The sequence below is a fragment of the Pygocentrus nattereri genome, chromosome 7 (assembly GCF_015220715.1).
Source record: "Pygocentrus nattereri isolate fPygNat1 chromosome 7, fPygNat1.pri, whole genome shotgun sequence".
NCBI lineage: Eukaryota > Metazoa > Chordata > Actinopteri > Characiformes > Serrasalmidae > Pygocentrus > Pygocentrus nattereri.
In genome coordinates this window covers 11,564,347-11,588,668 of record NC_051217.1, presented here as the reverse complement: position 1 = coordinate 11,588,668, position 24,322 = coordinate 11,564,347, and the positions used below count along the sequence as shown (strand labels likewise).

At 39.6% G+C, this 24,322-nt stretch overlaps 1 protein-coding gene across 1 annotated transcript in view; it reads left to right on the top strand.

Moving 5' to 3' along the window:
• Window positions 1–2,087: 2,087 nt before the first annotated feature.
• Window positions 2,088–24,322, top strand: part of si:ch73-386h18.1 (zinc finger homeobox protein 3) — a 31,392-nt gene continuing 9,157 nt past the window's right edge. The window contains exons 1-7 of the mRNA XM_017713093.2: window positions 2,088–2,365; window positions 10,830–13,568; window positions 16,135–16,363; window positions 20,320–20,409; window positions 20,564–20,700; window positions 20,855–21,055; window positions 22,723–22,831. Of these exons, the coding sequence (XP_017568582.2) occupies window positions 10,866–13,568; window positions 16,135–16,363; window positions 20,320–20,409; window positions 20,564–20,700; window positions 20,855–21,055; window positions 22,723–22,831 (3,469 nt within the window). The 5' untranslated portion in view covers window positions 2,088–2,365; window positions 10,830–10,865. The remainder of the gene's footprint in view (window positions 2,366–10,829; window positions 13,569–16,134; window positions 16,364–20,319; window positions 20,410–20,563; window positions 20,701–20,854; window positions 21,056–22,722; window positions 22,832–24,322) is intronic.

Genomic DNA, 24,322 nt, shown 5'->3' with positions numbered 1-24,322 from the left:
CTGCAGGTTTCAGAGCGGATAGAAAGTAACAATTCAGAGAGTCTTCGTCTGTTTAATGAATCTTTATTTTAATTGGGACATAATCCCGTTTCATTCTGACTAGTGCGCCAAATAAATAAAATAAAGTGATTATAATGTGGCTCAGAACCTATATTAACACGGCAGAGTCCCTTTATTGAACTGGGCTTCTTCAGGATACGCTGAACTGCACCCTGCACATAATGTCAGGACAATCAGGACAGCCATCAAACCCCAAACACAGCCCGTATATGGGCGCATACAGATGAACATCCTGAGCAAAGACTGCACCATCATTATGAGCATATGCAGTAGAGAATGGGTCAGTCCTGAGTAAATATAACAGGCTTAATATATCTTACTGTGATGAACATCATCCAATGTGAAATAAATAGATTATATAAATAGTGAATATTTTGACGTCATGAAGGACAAAATTTCACAATGCATGACAATACACAAATGAAAAATTAGACATAAATGCAGATCAGCATAATCAACCATGCAGTCTGAATGAAAGAGAAAAAATAAGTGAAAAAATGCATAAAATCATAAAACGATATCTGCGAATGGAATTACGGATTTGGCAAATTATTCTCAGGATTAACAACAAAAACACGTGCATATTTATACAGAGATCTCGGGCTGTAAGAGACGGGCTCTGCTCCCACTGACTTTTATTCACCACCTTTTTACGTTTAATTCGATTTTTTCATCAAAGAGAATCTCATGGTGACTTTGCGATGAAAAAGTCCAGACTGTCAGTTTAATGAGGCTGCAAGACGGACACGAACCCACACACACACACACACACACACACACACACTCACACACACAAAAGAATTATCATGATAAAAGCAGAGTGAAAAGCAGAAACAGGGGTAGAAATAAAATTCAGAGATGAAATATTTGAGCTGTAGGAGTTTTTAAGCTGCAGGTAAACGGACTGTGATCTGGATCTCCTCCACCTTTATAGTCCGGACTCTGAGCTCAGAGGCCTGAAATACATGTTTAACAAACTCACTGATCTGCTCTTTTTACACAGTCTATAAACCAGTGTTTAACACTCACCTCCCTGTTTACCTCTTCTGTTCTGAAACCAGCACCTAGCGGGAAGATCACACTGAACTGCAGTAAATAACAATAACAATAACAATAATAATAATGACCACCATCATAATAAGAAGCTGAAGGAGCGTTAACGTGTTTCCTAAACGCTTCTTTTCATTGGAAAATTATATAATTTCCCAAACGTTGCTTATATGAAGTTATGTATTGACATTACGCCAGGAAAAAAAACTGAACATCAAGTTATTGATCATTTACCTATATTAATTAATTAGGTTTATGATAATTCATGAATTCATGTTTATGCTCTATTCTGGTAATAGAGCATAATCTAATAATAACATTCCGATAATATTCCACAAATCTCTGCTTTTATTTCTCTCGTTTTATTTTAGCAAAGGCAGTCTCGAGCGCTGTAGTCTTAGTTTACTTCATAAATAATATTTAACAAATAAAATGAGCAAATGTTCAAATTAATATGACAAACTAGAAAAGCATATTAGACATAAACGCATAACAGACGTAATATCAGGCGCGCGCTGCCCGGTCAACAGCATTCAGAACATCGACAGACAAAAAGTCTTCATTTCTAATATTTTTAGCATAAATCTGAGTATTGATTATTTGTTCATTTGCCAGAAAAGAAGGACGTGGTTGGTTAGGCGGTGTGATGTTACAAACGTCTTATAATGCTGTAATAAGGACACTAGTCCCGGTTTCATTAAGCCTCGCTCACTTTCCTCCTAACCTTACTCTTCACACATTTGTTTTTTTATTATTATTTTGAGGAATAAAAACCACGGTTACATGTTATCTCGGGGTAATTCCATCACTTTTGCCCCCCTTCCTCTCGCTGTTGCCCCCTCCCCCGCCGCCCGTGCTGGACTCTTATTGATCCAGGAGGAGCTAATTAGCCCTTCCCGTCGTGACTGTGGAGTACTGCGCATGCGCACTGCCTTAATTCCAGCCATTTCTTGCAGGAAAAGTAATTAGCAGGAATAAAGACTGAACAGTTTTTTCTCCCCCCCTTCAGTGTCGTCAAACACCACTTTCGCCTCTTCCTTCTAACCGAGCCAAGGCACGCCGTCCCGCGTTACAACCAAATATTCTCTTAAAGGCTTTAAAAACAGGAACAAAAAGATAAGGATATACCTCTTCACTCCAGAGAATAACCTAATCTAAGCTAACTGACCAAATGGAAGTAGGCGAGTGGGATCTCTGACCGCGACGCCTGTCCGCTGGAATACGGAGAGTACGAGAGTAACGCAGACGGACTGATGTGAGTTTTCTGAATGCTGACTGGGAGTCACGGTGGGGGGATTTATCTGTGTTTTCAGCTCGTTTAGGCTACTTTCTTCGGTCCCGGTGGGTTTGTGTTCGCGAACACAGCACCCTCGGTGTTTTCGTTGTGGTCGTGGGGAAGTTCGGTTTCCTCGTTGTCGTTGTTGTTGTACCTGTTTTCAGTCGGTCCTCTTCGCCCTTCTTCGGTGTCAGTCGTGAAAAGAACGTGGCTAAAATCCTCTTTCGGAGCCAGCCGACCGTTTTTTCCAGTTGTTTCTTTTTCGTAGCTAACAAACATGGGCGTAGTGTGTCCGGCCAAAGAGTTGTCTAAAATGGTGTCCAGCGGTAGCGGAAGGCTGGACTGATAGTAGTAAAGCAAATACTGTCTGTCCTTGTCCAAAGAGGTCCACACAGTGGTGTGTTTTCCTTCTCGGCTCTCCAGCTTTGTCCGAAGTGCTTTCTTCTTCTTCTTCGACTGCATTTGACTTAGCTTAGCCTCCTTGAGGTGCTCGAAGAAACACAGGCAACTTTGTGCTGCTCTGGGATCGTTTGTGGGAAAGAAAAAAGCTCTAAATGTTTCCCTAATCAAGAAGGACGTTTAATTCCAGTTAAATCTCAAGGAAAGGACTGTGCTGTAACAATGAAAAGCAATAGCTTATAATTTGCAGTCCTATTAGGATGATGTTGATTCGCCGAATAAACTGTTGCTTTAATCATATATAGCAGTATATTAGACTCGTTAAACCTGTTTTTTTTCACTAAAGTCTCTCTCTCTCTCTCTCTCTCTCTCTCTCTCCTCTAGACTCACAGAGTAGACCGTAGTTCCACGGTGTATGTATATCTGACCATATTAGTGAAAGTAAAAGCAAGTGGTTTCTGTAGGGAGCGAAAGCAAGCAAGCACTTTGGTCTGAAGGTAGCTGTGTAGCGACGGTCTTGTGCACAGCAAGCTGTTTCATGTTCAGCGCATCATGGTGGATGAGGGGGAGGGGAGAGGGGGGAGGAATGCAGGGTCAAAGAGCCCTGACACACAGGTCAGAGTGCACGGTGTTAGAGAGAGAATGGTGAAAAAAGACAGATAGGTGAAAGGAGGCAGAATGAGAAGCTGAAGATCCGAGCTGACAGGAGGAGGGGGACTCCGCAGGGAAGCAAAACTGAACTGAGGGCTGATCACAGGAATCAGATGGCTAGGTTGGGATTTGTGTGTTTATGTGCGTGTGTGTGTGTTTGTTTGTTCTATCAGGTTTGTTACTAATGATTGGGTATTTTGTTCTCCTCCAGTCAGTCCCAACCTTAAAGAAATGGTTCACTGGAAAATAAAATTTACACAGATTTCCTTTTGCTCTAAACGCAATCAGTCAAAGCATGTTTGGCGTCTTAGGTTTGTTTCATTAATTTTGCACAAGAGCTACAAGGCTAATATAACAGAAGTTTGTCATCTAGAGAGATGGATTTTTAGCTACATTAGCCTCACAAAATTAAAAAACGGAAACCAGACACATGTATTGGGAGATGGACTCCCTTTATGATAAGGAGAAACTGTAAATGAGATTTTTCTATCAAGAGTTCTTTAACGTATCACATTTATGTTCTTTACTCTATTCCCATCTATCACAGGCTGTCTTGTTCTGTGAATTCATTGTGTTGTATTTATTGTTAGGCTAGGCTTAGGAATGGGTTAATATGTATGTCATGTTGAAGCCTAGTTTTAGAATATTGTGTACTTACTGTGTTAAAATGTAGTTTTCTTGTGCTACACTGTCACATTTAATTGCTCTATGTGGAGTGTATAACGTACCTTTATAGTGTGTTCAGTCATAATGTGTAGTATAACAAACACAGGCACTGTCTTATATCACTCAAGGCCCTGGAGGAACACTTTTTGTTACACTGCATACTTATGTGATAATGGGATGGCAAAGTTCATCTTCATCTTGAACAATATTTGCAACACTGATATTGCAGAAGGCTGTTTTAGGAACCAATGACCAGGCAAAATAGTGCAGTTCAGCATTCCTATCATACATTGTACAGCCTTCATGTCGTCTATATAATGCAGTTCACCCTTGTAATTATTTATAGTTGGTAAATAATTTTGTCTCTCAGTGCAGGTTACATGAAATGTGAGTAGGAGAGTACCTTTTTATCTTAGCTGAACACAATGAATGGAAGTCTGGGTGGTAGGTAGCTGTATGGCTCTTTATTCTAGCAGGAAAACATGCTTTAGAGTTCAGTAGTTAAGACTATTTACTCTGTTTATGTCTATGCAGTAAATTAGGTAATAAACATTAAGGAATAATGAAGTTGTTGTTGTTGTGCTGGATATGGGCTTTCTAAACACATTGTCTTATAGCAGAGAACATGAATTAAATAGTTTGTCTTGGTGTTTAGACATCAGGAAGGGTCTTCCTGGAGTTTAAACAATGTTCTTGCTAGGGATATTTTGGACTATGGGATCAACTAAAGTGCTGTTGCCTGAAAACCAACTCTCACTATTCATCAGTAATTCACCTTTATAACCTAATAATTGTCATATGTAGCGGTGCGTATATAGGTGCACTTAATGATTCAAAACTCAAGGTGTTGACAGTTTCAGTACATGGATTAAAACCTTTTTGGAATGTTAATATTTGCTGTACAGTGGTGCCAAGTATCTCAATACAACAGTATAGGCCTACCTATACCAAATATATAGGGGCTATAATGAAGTTGCAGGGACCTCAGCAGCATCTATCAGCAGTGACTCCTCAGGGCCTGCCTCTGTGTCGCTGTATTCTCTGTGACAAACTAGCTCAGTGGTAGTTGTTTACATTGTTCTTATGATTTTCAACCACCCAGCAGCTAAATAAACGGATCAAAGAGACTTAGAGGCAGTGTATCATTGTGCTGGGAATTCATAGATGCACTAAGGGTGCATTTTAAAGTTATTTAATGTTATTACTGAGGTTTCACAGGGATTAATACCTTCTAGTTCAAATTAAAAGAATCAATATTAAGTTCTGTGTGTTTTGAGTATTATTTAAAATAAAAAGATGATTTTCTCTTGTGTAAGCCCTGTACACCTATACTTATTCCTGTTGGTTTTGAGCTTTACAAGGGGTGCTTTACATCTTCCTGACTTTTATTCTGGGTCAAACTGTAACTTAATAACAAGGGGCAACAAAGGGTCTCTTTAAGGAAAGGTCCAAAGTGTGACATTTTTTCACAAATGAAAAAGTGTGAGAAAAGATCGGTGCTTATCTCTTACCTGTAAATACCAAAACAAAAAATCTGTCTTCTTAAAGCAAGACAGCATACTCTGTTAGGCCAGTTGTGTGAATACTGTTCTAATATACCATTTCTGATGGTAGTGAGCATGGTACCAAATATTATTATGGATAGTTTCTTCTATAAATAGTCTTAGTGTTTTGAATGTTCATTTATAAGATTTGTTTATCTATGAGCAGGGACTACATTCAGGAGGTCCTGCCACTGTGTTAATATTACCTTGCTAAAAACTTGACTTTACTAAAAATGTTGTTTTGCAACATGTGCTCAAATTAATGTTAACTTTTTATTGTTAGGAAAAGGTACAGGAATCATGTTAGAAGGTATAGAAATAAACACAAACCTAATGAGGTTTACACTGTAATTGTAGTGCAGAGTAAGATAATGTAGACAGAAGATAGTGTCCATTTGTCATGTAGATCTGGGTAAAATGGCAGTCATTTGTGATAGCGTTTCTCTTTAGCTCTATTTGGCTTTGATTGCAGCAAATGTGTAATTGGTCAGTCATTATTGTGTTTGTGGCGCATGCGCTCGCCAGCCTTCTCCCTGCTTATCATAACAATGGCTGGGGAATGGGTAGAGCTGAACACGCTCACTGATCTCTCTCACTCACGCTCTTGTTCCCTCTCTCACCCTCCCTCTCTTGCTCACTCTCTCTCTGTTGTCACACTGTGCGCGCACACACACACACACACACACACACACACACACACACACACACACGCTACCAAAGAAACAGTCCATGGGGCCCCTCTTGTCAGCTTAAGCCCTGCTCTCCATTACGTCCTGAGTGCAAGTGCATGTGTGTGCGTGTTACATTAATGAGCACTCCCTATACAGGTTTAATAAAGACAGATGGATAACAGAAATTGTTCTGTGATTGAGTCTCTCAATTCTCACCAGAATCCTTAGCAAATATTGAGCTACAGTGCACTGTCTGTTTTAGCAGAACAGGAAAAGAGAGTCGTTTATTCGCTCTAGCTCTATAATGTTCAAATGGAAGTAGCTGTTTATACGAGATGCTCAAACTGGAGTCAAACAAGGGTCAGTGTTGTTGTCAGGCACGTTTACAGGGAATGGACGTTGTAAATGTGTGGTGATACCTGGTGATATAATACATATCATGATACATGAGTTATGATTCAATGTGTTGCAATATATTGCGATATTTTAAGCAAGGCAATGTATTGTGGGTTTTTAAAAAATCTAATTAAAAAAATTGTCAGTATAAAAAACACCACCTTATGCATAAAATCTAAGTAGAAGTAATAGTCTAATGGCTGAAGATGGATTACAACACTGCTGTCTAGCAGTCAGGAGTTTAAACACAAGACAACTGTGTTCCATGAATCTTTGCATGTAAAAAAAAATTATTTTATTAATTAAAAATCTGCTGTTAATTAAAAATCGATACTGTGTTTTTCAGAGTTGATAGAGTATCACAGTATATAATGTCACCATACTGTGTATGGATTATTTCTTACACCCCTGGTAAATCAGGTGTCTTATAGATGTGTCTTTAAGTAATGAAGAGTGTATGTCTAAAACACACACACACACACACACACACACACACACACACACACACACACACAATCTTACTGATTATCAGTGATTACTAATGATTAACATTCTATTTCGCTAACCTTTTAACCTAATCATCATAATAGTCCTTATAAATGTCCTGTGATATTGGTGGTTTATGTACAAAAAGGCTTTTTTCCTGTATGATTCACCAGGCTGTAAATACTCTAAAATGAATGCTAGTATTCTGCACTTTAACCTCAGTCATTGTTTCATTTGAAACACTGTGTGCTGCTTGTGTTTGCTTTGCATGTACACTGGTCTTTTGTGTTGTGTTAAATGCAATTATAAACAAATATGCTTAATAATCACAGATGACCAAATAGTAAATGTTGGGGGCATTATACATGAGTTTAAAGCTGCTAAGCATTATGATCACTGGTTCTCAAATCTTTATGCAGTCAATGATAATGATAATAATAATAATAATAATAATAATGATGGATACACAATGATATCAGAATTATATTAGTATTGGCCGATATTTGCTAAATTGTTTATTGTCAAATTTGCTTATTCTACTCCAGTTGGAAATGCAACAGTAAAATATTTGCATTTTATGAATTGTTCTGCGTTTGTACCCTTCTACAAATAAATATAACATTTCTCTATCGTGCTATTCCAGGTGAATGTAGTCCCAATTTCTACATATTATAATTTTTTGTATCAGTATTGGTATAGGCATCAGCATGAGCAAACATGTAGATCAAAGATACCAGTATCTGTGTAGAACAAAAAACAGGTAACTAATAAGTAGGAGTAACAGCAGACGTGGCGGAGGAAAGCACTAGTACTATGACACACAGCCCACATTGTCCATGCAGCTTTTCATGTCTCTTATGAATGGACACATTCTGAGCAACTGCAGTCATATTTTTTCACTATGTACAAATCATGCGGATACATTTTTAGCCCATATTATAGTGGACAGTTGCTGAACAAATATGAAAAGTAGAAACTCTCACCTTGTTTTATTTTAGCAGTAATTCATGAAAAGCTGTCATGTCAATAAAGTGCATTGAATTGGAATTGACACAGGTAGACTGTCTAGCAGTCTGACTTTCCAGGGAATACACCTTTAGCTTTGAAAAGCCAGTGGAAATGTTGAACTGTGCTTAATGTGTTCTACAACATCAGCCATCTTCTGATGAGTCAGCAAGTCGTTCCATCATGAATACTCAGCTAGTGAATAGTCAGTGTGCTCTTTGATCTATTGACTCAGTTTAATTGACAATTGTGTGTGCATATGAACTGGCCTGGAATTGAAAAAATTGACCTTGGGTCTTCTGGGTCTACTTTATTTCTCTCCAAAGCCAAACATTTCCTTAATATTTCGTGTTCCAGTGTAGTTGTTTACCTTATGGCCTTTTACCCCTCAATGTGCATGTTGTTTTATTCCTTGGGGTTTGATTCAGGAAGCACATCAGCATTCTGTTTTTGAGTTTTGTTCATTGTTGATCTGATGGTCTAGAATAAGGAACAGAGGAGCCCAACTCAAGTCCTGGAGGGCTGGAGTGCAGCACAGTTTGATGATTTCCCTGCTCTTACATGCCTACAAAACCTGCTAATTAACAGATTAAGTTGAGTCACGTGTGTTTGAGCTGTGAAATCACGAAACTGTGCTGGATTCCAGCCTTCGAGGACTGAATTTGGACAGTCTTGATCTAGGACAAAAATTTTTTGGTCGTTTTTATAGAAAAGTTTAAAAGCCTCATTTCTCTACTTAATAACACCTAGCCTGTTTTATCACACTACCTGGCTTGACTGAGTCTGTTTTTCTAAAGTCCTCCAGTCTTTCTCTCTCTCCTGGTCTTTCTTTTGCTTTTTTGAAGTCTCTTTTGGCTCCTGAATGGACTTAGTGTTTCTAATGGAAATGGTGCATTAAATCAAAGATCAAAGGCAAGCACACAGCAGAGGGGACAGCTGTACAAACAGAGAGGGAGAGAAAGGGGAGGAGGAATGAAGAGTATGGAGGTTACTAACTGTCGAGGCAAGTATACAGGCTATATTTCATTAACAGTATTGTGGCTTAGTTAAAATTAGGCCCATATCTGATATGACACAACAGTAAGATTTATGTTTTTACATGTTTTGTTTTATTAGAGTTAGACTAAATCAGTGGTTTTCGTAAAGCCATTAACTGGACCAAATGACTTCATGTAAGGTAGATGAAGGCTGTAAGTTTCATATTTGGTAAAATCTTGAAAGAGTGTCCTAACAGTATGACCAGTACTGTCAGTTTTTGCTATAACGTGTTATGCAGGAACAAAGCACATGCACATGTTTACATGGTAATTGATCTGAGAGGTGTCCCAAAGAGAGTAATGATTAACCAAGCTGCTAATGAGGTACATTACTAATTACAGCACATGCACACAATGTCTGAACAGACATTACATGTAGTACACGTGTGCTTTGTGACCATGCTCCTCTTTGCTGTTCCGATACCAAGCTTTTGTCTTACCTCTAAAGCCTCTTGATCTAGGCCTGAGGATTGGATTGAGCTTAAGTCACTGAACACATCCTTAGCACAGTGCTAGCATCCTGCTCTGGCTTCCAGTAAGTTGCTTAGCATTCATGCTATTGATTTTCCTATAAGCACTTTAAACCCCTCCAGCAGTCAGGATCAGAAAGAGCTCAATATAACAGGCTGAATCTCCACACAATCTGCACTTTTAAACTGGGAGGTTGAGCAGTTACCTCCACGTGCGTGCACACACATATATGTTGCACTGTGTGTGTGTGTGTGTGTGTGTGTATACAATGTAAACACATTTTTACAATGTATTGTGTTCTGACCACATACCCCTTGCATACAATCATCGCTCACTCCCACAGCTAACAGTGCAAATGCTCACTCTGACTTGTTTGAAGTGCATTATATAGGAATATATATTTTAAGTGTAACATAACACATCTAGGTAATAACTGAGACCCTGCAATATGACAACAGATGCTGCAGAATGCCACACAAATAGAATGAAATCAAAACCACTTTTTACTCAAATAGCTCAAGGGCTGTTGCAGCTTAGGTCTCTTGAGAAGGCTAAGACTTCAGGGAGTGTAGCCTGAAGGTGCTAGCATTGAACAAACCCCTCTAGACGCAGCCCCTTTGCTCTGTTGCCTACAGTTCACTAAAGGGAAACTTGCTGCTGTGGAAAGAGAGATGGGTGAGAAAAGGGTCAGACAGGCCAATGGATTAATTGAAAAGATTTTAGTGATTCCAAGAAACTTCCCTCATGTAATATTCAGCTTTCAGGGATGCAGTATGGCAAAAAGCTATTGATCGCAGTACAGTCTTTTTTCCCCCTCCTTTTTAACCTCTCTCTCTCTCTCTCTCTCTCTCTCTCTCTATGGTTCTGTGGTGTTATAAAACGATCCATAATTTTAACATCAGCTTTTGTTTAAAAGGCATTTATCTTAAGTTACTGTATATGGGGGGAAGTATTTAATTCTCTTCTGGTAATTTTGCACAATAACATTTTTACAATCTTTTGCAGTTCACAGTGGATCTTATATTTAAAGTGGTTCTCACTTAAAGTTCTTTTTAATAAGAATAAGAAAATCAATTATTTAACACTGCCTTTCCCACTTTCTCTTTCTTTTCTGTAGGTCAGGGTGGGATGAGTGTGTCCAGTAATTGGGAGGATGGAGTGCTGTGACTCTGTCGCACATGATGGAGCCTCCGGCCCGTATACAAACCAGCCTTTAGGGTTCTGCAGCCCAACTTCCAGCCTACTCCTTCTGCCTAGAGATAAAGCATCTCACCTGAGCTCGACCACTCAGGGTGAACCAGGGTGGAGGGAAGGAACAGAGGCAGAAGGGAAGGAAGAACAGAGTACTTTTGCAGATGGATTTGAACATGGCATTGGTGAAAAGCTGGTTGATGAGTATGCTGTGGGTGAGAAAGGAGCAGAGTTAAGAATAGGAATTGATGAGGAGGAGGGTGATGAAGTTGATGAGGCAAAACTTCAGATTGGAGAGATCGTCTTCCAAGCTGATGGTTCTGCTTATGTCCTAGATAGCCTGTGTCGATTGCCAAGCAGTGTCATTCCATCTTCCTCTCGCCCCCCCATTATTAGCACATGCCATTTTTCTTCTTCTCAGAGCTCTACCTTGAAGAGCTTTCATGTCTTCCACCTGCATCACCCCAAGAACTGGTGCCACCTGCCTGAAGATATCATTGCTTTGCTGTCCTGCCAATCCAAAGATAGAGCTTCTGCCAGGGCAGGTCTTTCTGAAGCAAGGCAGGTGCTGCCGAGCAAAGCCAAACCCATCCTGGTGTGCTTTTTGTGTCGCTTGTCATTCAGCCGTGTGCATGCATTTAGAGGTCACATTTTACATCAACACAATGTCAAGCTTAGCACAGAGGAACAGCGCCTGCTCTTACTCCAGCACACTTCTGCCGTCTTGCAGCCTATTGGCCCTAGCCAACGGCCACTCCTCAGCTTCCTAGAACCAAAAACTAGCAGTGAGCATGCTGTGTCAACCCAATTAGCAACCACAAACCCAGGGCACAACACAGTGGACATGCTATGTCAGGAGGAGAGGGAGAACCTCCAGATCTCTGAGCCAGGACTCCCTCTCCAGCCCTCTCTACCCAGAGCTCCCCTTCCTACCTCAGCGCTAAGCCCTGCCAAAGACCCTTCAACCCTGGGCAGAGAGGGCACACAGAGGAACAAGGATGATGACTTAAGTCACAAAGAAGGAGAGGAGAGTTTGAGTTCAGAGGTAGTTTACACTGCAAAGGACAGTGTGAGCGGTATTAGCAGTGGCGGACAAGAGCGCATCAGCGAAGAGGCTCTTTCAAACCAAAGCATTTCCAAATCTCCTAACTCTGTCACCATAGCAACCAGCTTTATGAACAACACCAAATCTCTTACAGACTCTGAGATAGAGTGCGGAACAAGCTTTAACTGCCACAGCCCTGCTCCAGCTTCCCCTAGTGTGCAAACCTCACCCACAGCCTCTGCTCCAAAAAACAAAGAGTGTGCGATGGGAATAGAACCAAACATCCTGTCAGAAAATGGCAGTGCCATGGCAAAAGAACCAAATGGCAGGCTGTGTGATGACAACAAGCTGGCCTTCTCTGACCTACCTAGTAGTCATAGCAATTCTCAGTCACCTGCCATTAGCACACCTATAACTCAGTTTGACAAGCCTCTTCTAGAGGATGCTAGAGGAAGTTTGTTGACTGGGAGCGATGGGGGTTTTCTTGCTGGACGGGATGGTGTCCAAGGATCGTCTTACACTTTTGGGGGTCAAGTAACTATGACACACTCACGAAATTCCTGCAAGACACTGAAGTGCCCCAAATGCAACTGGCACTACAAGTACCAACAAACTCTGGAGGCCCATATGAAGGAGAAGCACCCAGATACTGAGGATGGACAGTGCCCTTATTGCAGCAGTGGGCAGAGTCACCCACGCCTGGCTCGGGGGGAGACGTACACATGTGGGTACAAGCCATTTCGTTGCCAGGTGTGCCAGTATTCCACTACCACCAAAGGGAACCTGAGCATCCACATGCAGTCGGACAAACACCTCAACAATATGCAGAATTTGCAGACACAGACACTTCCACATGCGCCAACATCCCAGCCTAGCCCTCTGTCTCACACGGCCCCCATCCAAGCCACGTCCCCCTCCCCTTCTAAGCTCCAGGGGCGTGCATCATGGCGATGTGAAGTGTGTGACTATGAAACCAATGTAGCGCGGAACCTTCGTATACACATGACCAGTGAGAAACATACACACAACATGCTCCTCTTGCAACAGAACCTGGCACACATGCAGCGCCAGCGTCGGCACAATGCGACTGAGCTTTACCGTTACTGCCAGGGCCAGAGTAAGCTGTCTGACCCCAGTGTGGTACTGCCACCTGGTGAGGTCTTGCAAGAAGCTCCCCAGAAGCAGGAAGATGGAGACCCTCCAGAAGGATTGTTTGAATGTGTGCTATGTGGTCGTTTCTCTTCAGACAGCCTGGAAGCTCTTAGTCAGCACCTGACTGCACAGCGCTCACTGCCTGATGCTGATTGGAGGAGCACAACTGGTGACGCCCATCATTGCCGGCTTTGCAATTATGCCACTCCTCTGCGGGCCAACTTCCAGCTGCACTGTCAGACAGACAAGCACCTGCAGCGCTACCAGCTAGCAGCACACCTGCGAGAAGTCACCAGTAACCACCGAAACCCAGAAGAAGAAGAGGAGGAGTGGCTACTCAGGTGTGTCGCTGCTGGTGTCCAAGTGCAGCTACGGTGTAATGCATGCAACTACGAAGCCAACAGTCTGGAGAAGCTAAAACTACATACAGTGAGCTCCAGACATGAGGCCAGCTTAAGACTGTACAAGGTAAATAATCAGTTGATGAGCTCAGTTTGAAATGGTATGTTTGTGCTGTTAATAATCCCTCATGCACCATGTAGTTGAAAAAAAACTAATATTCAGAATTGTTATTTTATTGAAGGAAATGTGAAATATCTTACATATTCACTTGTTCTGACTGCTCCTTTTTCATCGTTATTGGCATTTTATTTCTTTCCAGAAAGTAAACATTTTTATTTACACTGACAAGGTAGCATGATTTAGAAAGTTATTGCTTGTTGGCTCACCCTTGAATAATACATATGTACTTCTGCTGCTGAGATGGCTTTGTTCATTTACTCTGCTGTCGCCACTCACCACTTCAAACTAAACTTCAGCTGCCAGTTATTAGAGATCCAGTGCACCACAGAGAATGTTTTTGTGTGTTTGTCAGTTCTGTCACCCAGTTCTAACCCATCTCCCTTCATTCTACCGCTTAATAGGGATGGGCATTTCAGTTAAATTTGGTATTAGAAAGCATTATTTGGGGAAAAAATGAGCCCTTAGGGCTACAGGCTACTGCACACACTCAACATCTTACTATTACTGTACGTTATTTGCATTTAAGTCTTTTTGCAGCCTTGTTACTTTGAAACTTTTCATTTTCGTACCTTTGAGCTTGAAAACGAAGTGTTTGAGTATCAAAACGCGATAAATTTGCCAAGAACATTGTTTTATTCCATTAAATCTATATGATTAATGTGAGCTTGAGCTTGTAAATTTGTGCTTTTTGTGACTCTTCCTATGTACTGTGGCTGCACTTTGCACTATATGTTGCATGGCCCGTCTCATCTAGCATGCACTAGACTTTAGATGGCTGCGGTAGTACTTCTGTTTCTCTCTTTGGATTAAACAGATAAGAAACTCTAAACAAAATGTAAGATTTAGGGCTTTCACTGACATCTCATAGTTTATAAATGCGATAATGTATAATGTTAGAGAGAAGCAAAATTGCTTGTCAAATTGTATTATTATTATTATTATTATTATTATTACACTTTAATGATTGTTTGAAAGTGAGACAATTCTTACTCCTCATCGCTTAACCAGTTTTAATTAAATATATTTTAAGCTTCGCTTTTCATGAACAGTTGTACCTATAGCTGAGGTTAAGGTCTAGGAAATTGCAAGAATGGTCATGGCAACCTGAAGGAGAAACTGCTATCTTGCCCAAAGGCTTCTCTGGTCTGTTTAGTAATGGAGATTGAGTGTATGTTATTTTTTCCCTCCTGCTAATGTGGTCCATTAGCCCACCACATCTCTAATCAGTTTAGAATTCAGCCAAGAAAAAGTGGATTGGTGTTTCTCATTGTTTGCGTGATTGTGTTTTACACACTCAGTGAGCTAATTCTCAATGAATGTCTGATTGAAATCCCATCTTCCTAGGTTTTCACTGTTACTGAGATAGTAAAAACATATGTAGAATATGATTTGATAGCTTATTACCTTGTGATTGAGAATTTGGCTACTATAACTGTCAGTTTTAGAATGTTCTGTAGGTATTTGATGAAGATCCCCTGACAGCTGAAAAGTGAGAAAAGATTGTTTATTAAATTTATGAAATGAAAAGCCTCGCCTTTGCTCTGCGATTTAAAAAAAATGCTGTTAAAAAGAAATCATGCAGCTAACACGCACATATACATGTATATATACATATATATATATATATATATATATATATATATATATATATATATATATATATATATATATATATATATATATATATATATATATAAATCATGCTGGATCGTGGCAAGTGGCTAAACCTTGAGCACAGACTTGTATTTTATTGTGATTTATAGGCTCTTTGGCATCCAGCAACCATGTTCTTGTCATATGTGACTATTGTTTATATAACATTTATATAACATTGTATAAATGTTTATGCACTGGTGTTGGCAAATACATATGGGAAAAATATCAGATATCAGCTTCGCCCCACAGTTCTTGTATCGGTGTATCCCTGTGTAATGGAAGGCAGTTTGTTAGAGCGTGCACCAGGTGCTAGGAAGATGAACTGTGTAATACATGGTAGGAAGGAGAAAAGGGATCTGATCTGATGGTACGTTGTGTGTATTAATTGTAATAATGTAATAATTGTGTGTTAATGTAATAATGTATGTAATTTCTCCATTTGGGAGATACAAGGTTTTGTTATGACACCGAGTATTTTCCCTGTCTCCATGACAAGAATGTGGTATTCTATAGGTTGTTTAAAACGACAAAGGTAGCTTGAGAAGCATGTCAATCACATTTTGACCCATTTGGTGTTTTTTTGGTTGTTTTGTTTGCATATGCACAGTCATAGTAAATCAATATTTTTTTGTGTTATATCTTTGTTTCTTGTGTTGCTTCTTAAAGGAAAGTAAGCCTGAATGATGTAGCATGGTTTATGTTGTTTGCATTTTTTATTCCATCTATGTAAGAGCCCTACTGTATCACTGATTTATATGCAGATACTCAGATAATGTAATTATGCTTTGGTAGTGTACAAGAGACAGCATTTGAGAAGATATGACCAATTTCTTTCTCTCATTTCATCCCTCTTTAGTACCTACAGCAGTTTGAAGGAAGCGTGTCTGATGGTGGCTGGCTGCACTGTGTACTGTGTGATTACTCCACCCAAAACAGCCTCAGTCTTGTGCAGCACTCCAATTCGTTGAGTCACCAGAGGGGGGAAGGATTGCTAAGACTGCAGCAAATCCAGAAAGGCTTCCAGGATGAAGAGGAGGAGCTTGGTGCCATCTTTAAGATCAGAAAGTGTCCTGCTCAAGAAAACGGTAAGAGCGAGAAATGCACGGCCTTTCAGCGATTTCTGATTTGTTTTCTTGTAGATCATGTATCCATATTTAACAGCAGAGATTTGAAACTCTTTACAGAATCACTGAATAAGTAAATAAAATGAAACAAGAGCTCACAGCTTTCAGTAAGAAGATTGAATGCTACAAATGATGATTGGCCGATTTATATCTACCCATGCTGGTTTGCGTTGTTTCAGGTGGATTTTGAGTAGGGTTTTTTTTTCAGATCCCTCTGAATAAATAGTTTATCAAGGTTAGATTTTTGTCTTGTTTACTGCAAATTTAAGCACTTGTTCAAACTTTGTGTGCATAGTGGCAAACTCCTGCTGTGTTCAGATCTCGTTTTGTAATTTGCTGTATATACTAGGAATTTTGTACAAGTTTTGCACAGTAAGTTTATGCTGTTTTGTTTTTAACTTAAATACATAACGTAAATACATGCTATACTGTAATGAACTATACTGACAACTTTATTCAAAGCATTTACATGCATTTTTAAGAAATAATGTGTAATCGCTGCATGTTTAGAAAGACACGTTATTAAATATATATTTATATATTTTTTTAATCGGAAAAGAAGATCTCTCTTGGTAAATCTCCCACGTTGTGCTTGCTGCTGGAGTGTGCAGCTGTAAAAGATGGCAGAACGGCGAAGGGGGAGGGGTTGAAAGACGAGCAGAAAAACAGCAAATCTGAAAGAAAAGAGAACAAGAGAGAGGGCGGTTATTTACTCTAGGGTAATTGAGAGAAGCTGGTGGTGGAGTCAATTAGCATTTGGTTCAAACCCCAAATCAGCTCAACTAATGACTTAAACAATAGCTCAATCCTTGAACTCGGTCAGAGAGAGAGAATGCGAATGAGAGTGAGAGATTTTTGTAGAGAATGGCAGGAATTGATTGTGTTAATTTATCTGCCAATAATCAGGCTTGTTACATCCTCACTGCCCAGAAGGAGGCCTTGCTAGGGGTGGTGGCCAATCAATGCAGCCGATAAAGGCCTCACCCACTAACGAGCAATGAGTTAATTAATGCTACCCAATTAATCTCTAAAGGAAAGAAGAGAGCCAGAGCAATAGAATTTGCTTCATGTCCAAATTCCTTACCAAGTACATGTTCAGGCTTTTATGTTTGATTTGTAGGTTTTCCTGATTTGTTTCTATCTTTGAAAAGTATGTATTACTGAGGTTGGATATACTGTATGGTTTAATCTTAATATTGTTTACTTGAACTTTTTGTAGTAGATAAAAATACTTTGTTCTTGGTTATTGCTTTGTTATTCCCATTGTCCTTTACATTATATTATTTGAGATTGTATAGGAATGACGTAAAAATGCTTTACCTTTCATTTCAAGACCTACATGTAATACTAATTCGTAATTTTCATAAAACAATTTTTGCTGCTAGATATTTTTAATGAATTGTAGTTGTACTTTCATCAAAGGGACATTCAGTGACTGTAAAGAAAACAAATGTCCAACACGTTAGGGAAATAAAAAAAGTTGCTTGGGGTTTATCCTTCACTCAGGTTCATCTGAGACACTGTTGGCTTTTTGAGCGTACGACTCCAGCTGAAAGCTGTGAGAGGTGCTAAATGACTGGTTGTACCGAGTCTTTTAGTGAAGAGGAGGCTGAATAAACAGTGCTGGAGTGGATCACTGTGTCTCAATGGCTCCATATTGATCTCTGTAAGAACACCAGGGCATTCCCTAATTTATAATCAATAACAGATCAATGCCACCAAGCATTTGTATACTGATCTCCGAGCCGAGCAGGAAGTGCTGATGAGGTGTGTGCTGAGAGTGTGTATGGAGTCTGTTAGCGCGTGCGAGTGCATTTTATCACTTCATTATTGGCTGAGTTGACCTCACTGCCCTGATGTGGATTCATCTGCTCTTTCTTCGTGCGAGATGGAAACGAGGCAAAAGAACCGCACAGCTTTGATTATGGAAAGTCTATCACTCATCCCATTTCTTTTACATTGGTTTATTTTGTAGCTATAAACAATGTTTATTTTTTTGTGAGGTGCATTGTTTGTCATTTATTTTTTCACAGTATTTGTGTAAAACAAAGACTTCGCAGATTCTGTGATTGAACAGCCGTTCTTACAGTGTGTATGTATATATATAATATAATCTCAATCAACAATTGAACTAGTTTGGAGTTAGGATTTTGGGTTATATAATTTTGCAAGTGAAGTAAAATGAATAATATGCAGACTTTTTAGCGCAGTACTGCAGTGTTGCCAAAACATTGTATTTTTCTTAGCACAATAACCATCATCAAATAATAATGAAAAAATCTATCAAATCTAAATTACTCTTCAGTACTGATTATTATTATTTTTAGGCACATATCTGCTGATGATTCAAATATCATGAATATCAAATATAGATGTGTCAACACAGATGCTTTTTAAATTTCCTTGCTATTTGCTTACTTTTTTAAAATGTTTGCCTTATTTCCTCCAAGTGGAATGCTTAAGTAAGCCAATTATCCAAACTACACGTCACATTTCTGGCCGGACTTTGTGGCGAGGGTGCACTTGTGTTTTGTGTGCGTGTGAGAGAGAGTATGTGGTGGGTGCAGTGGGGCGTTCATAAGCAGAGCGGATTTGACAGTTTCAGGTTATGTGTTCTGTGTTTATGGCTGTGTAGGTCTGATAGGAAATCAATAGCATGTCTGTCAGGATAATTGGTGTTCAGCTGGCCTCTCCCTCCTTCTTTCTTTTTCTTTGTCATAATCACCCTCTCTGAGAACCACTAGCAGATACCTCAGCTGTGCTTTGATTGGCCTGTTATGACAACCCTTATGGCTTTTTGTCTCCTCTGGCTTCCCCGTCTCTAATCCTCAAACACCTACCCAAATCAGCTCTTCTCTACTCCTCCCTTCCCCCCATATACGCGAACAATCGCTCTGCCAAGGAAGCAGAAAGCCAGAAAGCGAGGAGAAGGGAGGGGGGGTGGGGGTGCTGTGGGGAGTAGGTGGTGTAGTGAGTGTCTGTGTGTCCTAAGGCACTGTGTCTTGTCCTTTCACAGCCTGGGCAAGGCTTTTAGACACTGAAAAAGAACAACAGAATATCCCTGCCCTCTTTTGTGGAGGTCTGGGTTCATGTTCCTCTGGCTGCTCTCTGAGTGCTCACTCCTCTGTCATTCATTATTTATTTGCAAGACCTCAAAAATTGCAGTCATTACAGTGATTGTGATGAACTATGATAGTATAGTGATGCACGTAGTTGTTCTTTTGCAGTCATTAGTGTAGCATTCTGTCTTTATATAATGTGTTAATAATTCTTTGGTGATTTTTCTGTAGAAGGCAAAGGAAAGCAGAAAATATACTGACAGTGTAAAATGGACCAGTCCTTTTAAAGACCTTTTTTTAAGGCTGCTAAGCCTGTTATACTATTTTCAAAGCCTCAACTGTTCCTCCAATTTGTGCAGTGAAATGGACTCTGAGTGACCGACCCTCCTGACCTCTGCAGTATTATCTTCCTCCTGTGACTTTCAAACCTCCATCGGTCAGATGAAGCACTGCTGACACGGCTGAGCTTCAGCTTTTCTTTCGCTCCATTTCTCCATTTTTTTTGTCTTGCCTGTCTCCCTTTTAGGATGGGGGATATGCAATGAAAAACAGTAGCTTGTCTACTTAATTTGCTGTTGTAGCATTGCATGTGTGCTTGAATCAGTGAAGTCTGCCCCTGATAGTGCAGAGTGACCCCTATAGGTTAGAATGTGATTTCACACTCTCAGTACACAAAGACAAAGGGAGTCAGAGAGACTCTTTCTCAAAGTGACATTATATCCTTAAAAAGGGTTTCACAATACATGAAAGAACAAACAGCTGAAATTGTATTACAAATGTATGTGCCGTTGACAGGTTAAACTGTTAAACTGTCAACATTCTCTTTTCCTCCCCTGGTTCCCCCGCCCCCTTCCTTAGGAGATGTGAATGAGATGGAGTCACCCACTGAGGGTACTGCTGACCAGGAAGAGCAGACCAAAAAGACAGACAGAGAGGGGGAGAAAACAGGTCAGAAACACATCTAAGCAGCTTTTCTTGCTTATTTATTGTCGACTTGGATCTCTGACAGTATAGAAGACTTTTTTTTATTTGTTTATGAAGTGCTTTTAAGTGTAGAATATGATCTATTCATCTTCTCAAAAATGTGTTACATGGTTCTTAGACGCATTCATTCATGGGGAGAAGAGACAGAGCGAGCCTTGTGCCAGCCCCAAGCACCCTTCCCCAGCATCTGGAGACGCTGATGGCTCTCTACCACCAAAACGGCCACGTGCAGAGGAGGGTATATCCTCAGAGCAGGTCAGATTGTGGGGCTAATGACCCCCTGAAATTTCATTAAGGCTGTTCCATGTATGACTTTATGAGATTTAAGACTTTAAAAATGTAATGAATTAAAGGGTTTACTGGGTTCTCTTTATGTCTCCTGCCCTCTCTCGCCCTCACTCACCCCTAGATGCGGCAGTGCCCATTCTGTCGATTCTGTCATGCTGATATCGCCCGTCTGAGGAGTCACGTAATGATCCAGCATGCTGTGCAGCCCACTCTCCGCTGCCCGCTGTGCCAAGACACCCTGCGCAGCGTTGCTCTGCTACGCACTCACCTCACACACCTGCACAGCGTCACCGCAGACTGCACACAGAAACTCATAAACACGGTGAGAGTCAATGACTGAGCCTTAAGTGTCTCCCACAGAAAGTGTGGCCTGCCACAGAATCAGCACTAGATTTGAATATACTGTATTAGCAGTAGATGGTCTCTTGCTGTGCAACTGGTTAAACTCTCTCTGCTTCAGCTGACTTTGGCGCAGGTGGTTTGTGTAAGCAGCTGTTGGACTGCATTTTGATAGCCAGTTACATAAATGCACAGCTACAGCAAATCTTTCTCTTGATAGAGTTTCATGAAACATGTGTCATGACAATACTCCAGAGTCCCATCTTAACTTTCCTAATTCTGGGTAATGCATTCACAATAAAAGGTGTATTTATGTCTTGAAAAAGTCTAAGGAGAGATTTAATTTTTCAGAACGAACAATGCATCATGTGGATCATGTTACTCACTTTAATGTTTTCTTTAATGAAGTACAATTATGCATGCAATCGCATGACAATGCAAGAAATTAATACGATAAGTTATGTGGTGATGTACATGCTTAATTTTCTTATCTCACATAGTCTAATTAATCTTTAATGTGTGTTCCCAGCTGAATCTGTCTATGCAGCTTGACATTGTGTGATGCGCAAATTCTGCCTTAATCATTTTAATCAGCAGCCAACAGTTTTAAATAAAAACTGCTTAAATGCTGTAGCAATGTATGGTAATTGTATGTAGGGTGTGCATCATGAGCACATAATGGAATCAGTTTACTAATATTGCATTTTAGTTTTAGGAAAAAGTATTGAGATTATGTGTGCATTTAATCTTATTTTAAGTAGACTGCAATTTAGCAGTTATTCTCATGTATAACGGCATTCCTTTACTGGAACAGATTTAAGATAAACTTGATAACGTAGTGTGATTTTCCAATCTAAGCACATGTTTTTTCATGTACTTTGGCTTATGCAACTGTTGGATTTGTAATAGTGCTTTATTGTATTTCATTTGCATGTGTTCCTTTTTCTGCTTAGTATATTCATCTTTCGACCCCCTCCCCACCCTGTATCACTTCTCCCTATTTCCCCTCCACCTCACTGTGTCTGAGATAGGGTAATGAAAATAATTGAGCTTCATTAGTCCTGATCTGGTGCTAGGTGGTTTCGTTATGAACTGTGCTTGCCAATTATGTGCTCTAAATTAAATGTGACCTTGAGAAGGTCTCTGTGCTTGCCTCATGTCCTCTAATGAAGCACCTTCCTGAAATGATGTGCTTTGTGATGGAAATGGCAGCCATTTTGTTTTGTTGTGTGATTCGTTACTTCTGCGTGTCTGAATGCCTTGCTGCCTCACAGATACGCTGATTTGCTCATTTTAAAATTGAAAGGACAGAGAAAGAGGGAAGGGTAAATAATGTGACTTTTTGATCCAAGGCTGGCTGACATTGTTATAGACTTGCAATTCCCATCGCTCTTAACCCATGAACTCTCTTAAGCATTGCTTCCATGACCACTGCGCCATTGCTTTGTTTTGCAGCCTCAATAAAGAGTCCATACTTGCTCAGTACAGTGTTAATAAAGGACTGTCTTTCTTTCTTCTTTCTGGTTCGTTCACTACAGAATGGCATTATTCCCATTTATAAATCATACACAATTGTGAAATGATTGTCTTAGAATTTGTGGTTTAATTGACCCACGTCAACAATGTTTTTTTCCCCTCATTCATGGCCAGGTGATTGCCTCAGATGTGTTGCCAGAGAAGATGTTCTTACCAGTTCAAGACTCTAGTACCCAGCAGACAAAGGCAGATTCCAGCTGTAATGAAACAAAAAGTATTGACGGTAGGTATCACCCCAGTCTGAACTCCAGCTGTTAAAAAGAAACAATGCACTAGCTGTGGGCTGATAATTGATATTTTCAAACACTGCAATAATTTAAACAAGTGCTGATATTGTGCACATTTTTCATTTTGTTTTTTTTTTTGTTTGTTTGTTTCCAGTCTTTCCATTCTTGCTACATATGTATGTATACATTACATATATATACTTTCACACAAAAGGATTATAATGTAGATCTATGGTCTGGTAAAGAATGTTGTGGTACATGCCTGTGTAACAAGAAAACTCTGGTACATGAGACCTACTGTCCACTCGACAGTACTATTCAGAAGAAGGGCATCAGTGTGCCAGTTTGGTAATATTTTGTTTTCCAACCAAACAAACACAGAAATGAAACCACTGAATGTTAGCACTCTTATCATTATAAATGATTGTAAATTATTAATATGAAAGTAATATACTAACTAATGTTAATGTTTTATATTAATATATATGTAATATTAGAAGCTAGCCCAGTTGCTAAGTATATAGTAATTATGTTACCATCAGGGAAAACATAAGCCATGGGGTAAAGCTCTGTAATGCTCACATGTGGTATTTTATACTGAATTTAAATTGCAAATAAATATTTTATTGTGACACTTCTAAAGACTCTGATCTCATCCAACCTTTCTTACTGTTAGAATGAAATTTAATCTCACAACAAGAAAATACCAGCACTGGTAATGTCCATTTGTTGTTTGAGTAGTGCCTCATCATTGTTGGCACTAGGGGAGCAAGGCTGATACAAGACAAGTATTACTTCTAACAGTAAAATAATTGGACAGTGTCATGTTTGTTGTTTTAACTCTGCAGTCCAGCAGATTGAATTTGAAATTAAAAGGCAACTATTGAGGTTGAAAAGCACAATGTCAACCTTGAAAAGGCACAAGTCTTCACCATGTTTCACAGATCTAGTGATATGTTTTGGGTCATGAGTAGTTACCTTTTTAATCCACTTTTTGCTTTTTTTCCATCACTTTGCTGTAGGTTTTTTATCTCAAGTGTCCACAAGATTTTGTCTCTGAACACTGAAAGTTTTTGCATACTTTTTTAGCAAAATATAATCTTTGGTGAGGCCTAGCACATTCCTAATGTTTCAATAGATACTTGGTCATTTTTTTTTGTGTATCCAGTTCTTTATACAGTTTATTTCTCAATACATCATTCCTGTATGCTGATATTATCTTTATAACAAATTGACAGAGGGAAATAATTTTCTGGAAAAGTACTTATTTACTGGTTTACGAAAAGAAAACCATGTCCTAATTTAAAATGATTGCTCTGCAAAATATACTGTATTACATAATGCCAGTTATGTCTCTAGGTTTAGAATAGTTAAGTACAGCTAAAGAGTAACACTGTACCCATGTAATCAGATTCTGCTTCTGTGTGCTTTCAGTGCACTTTCCCTGCTATATACGTATTACATGTTTAAAAATATGGTTGTTGTTT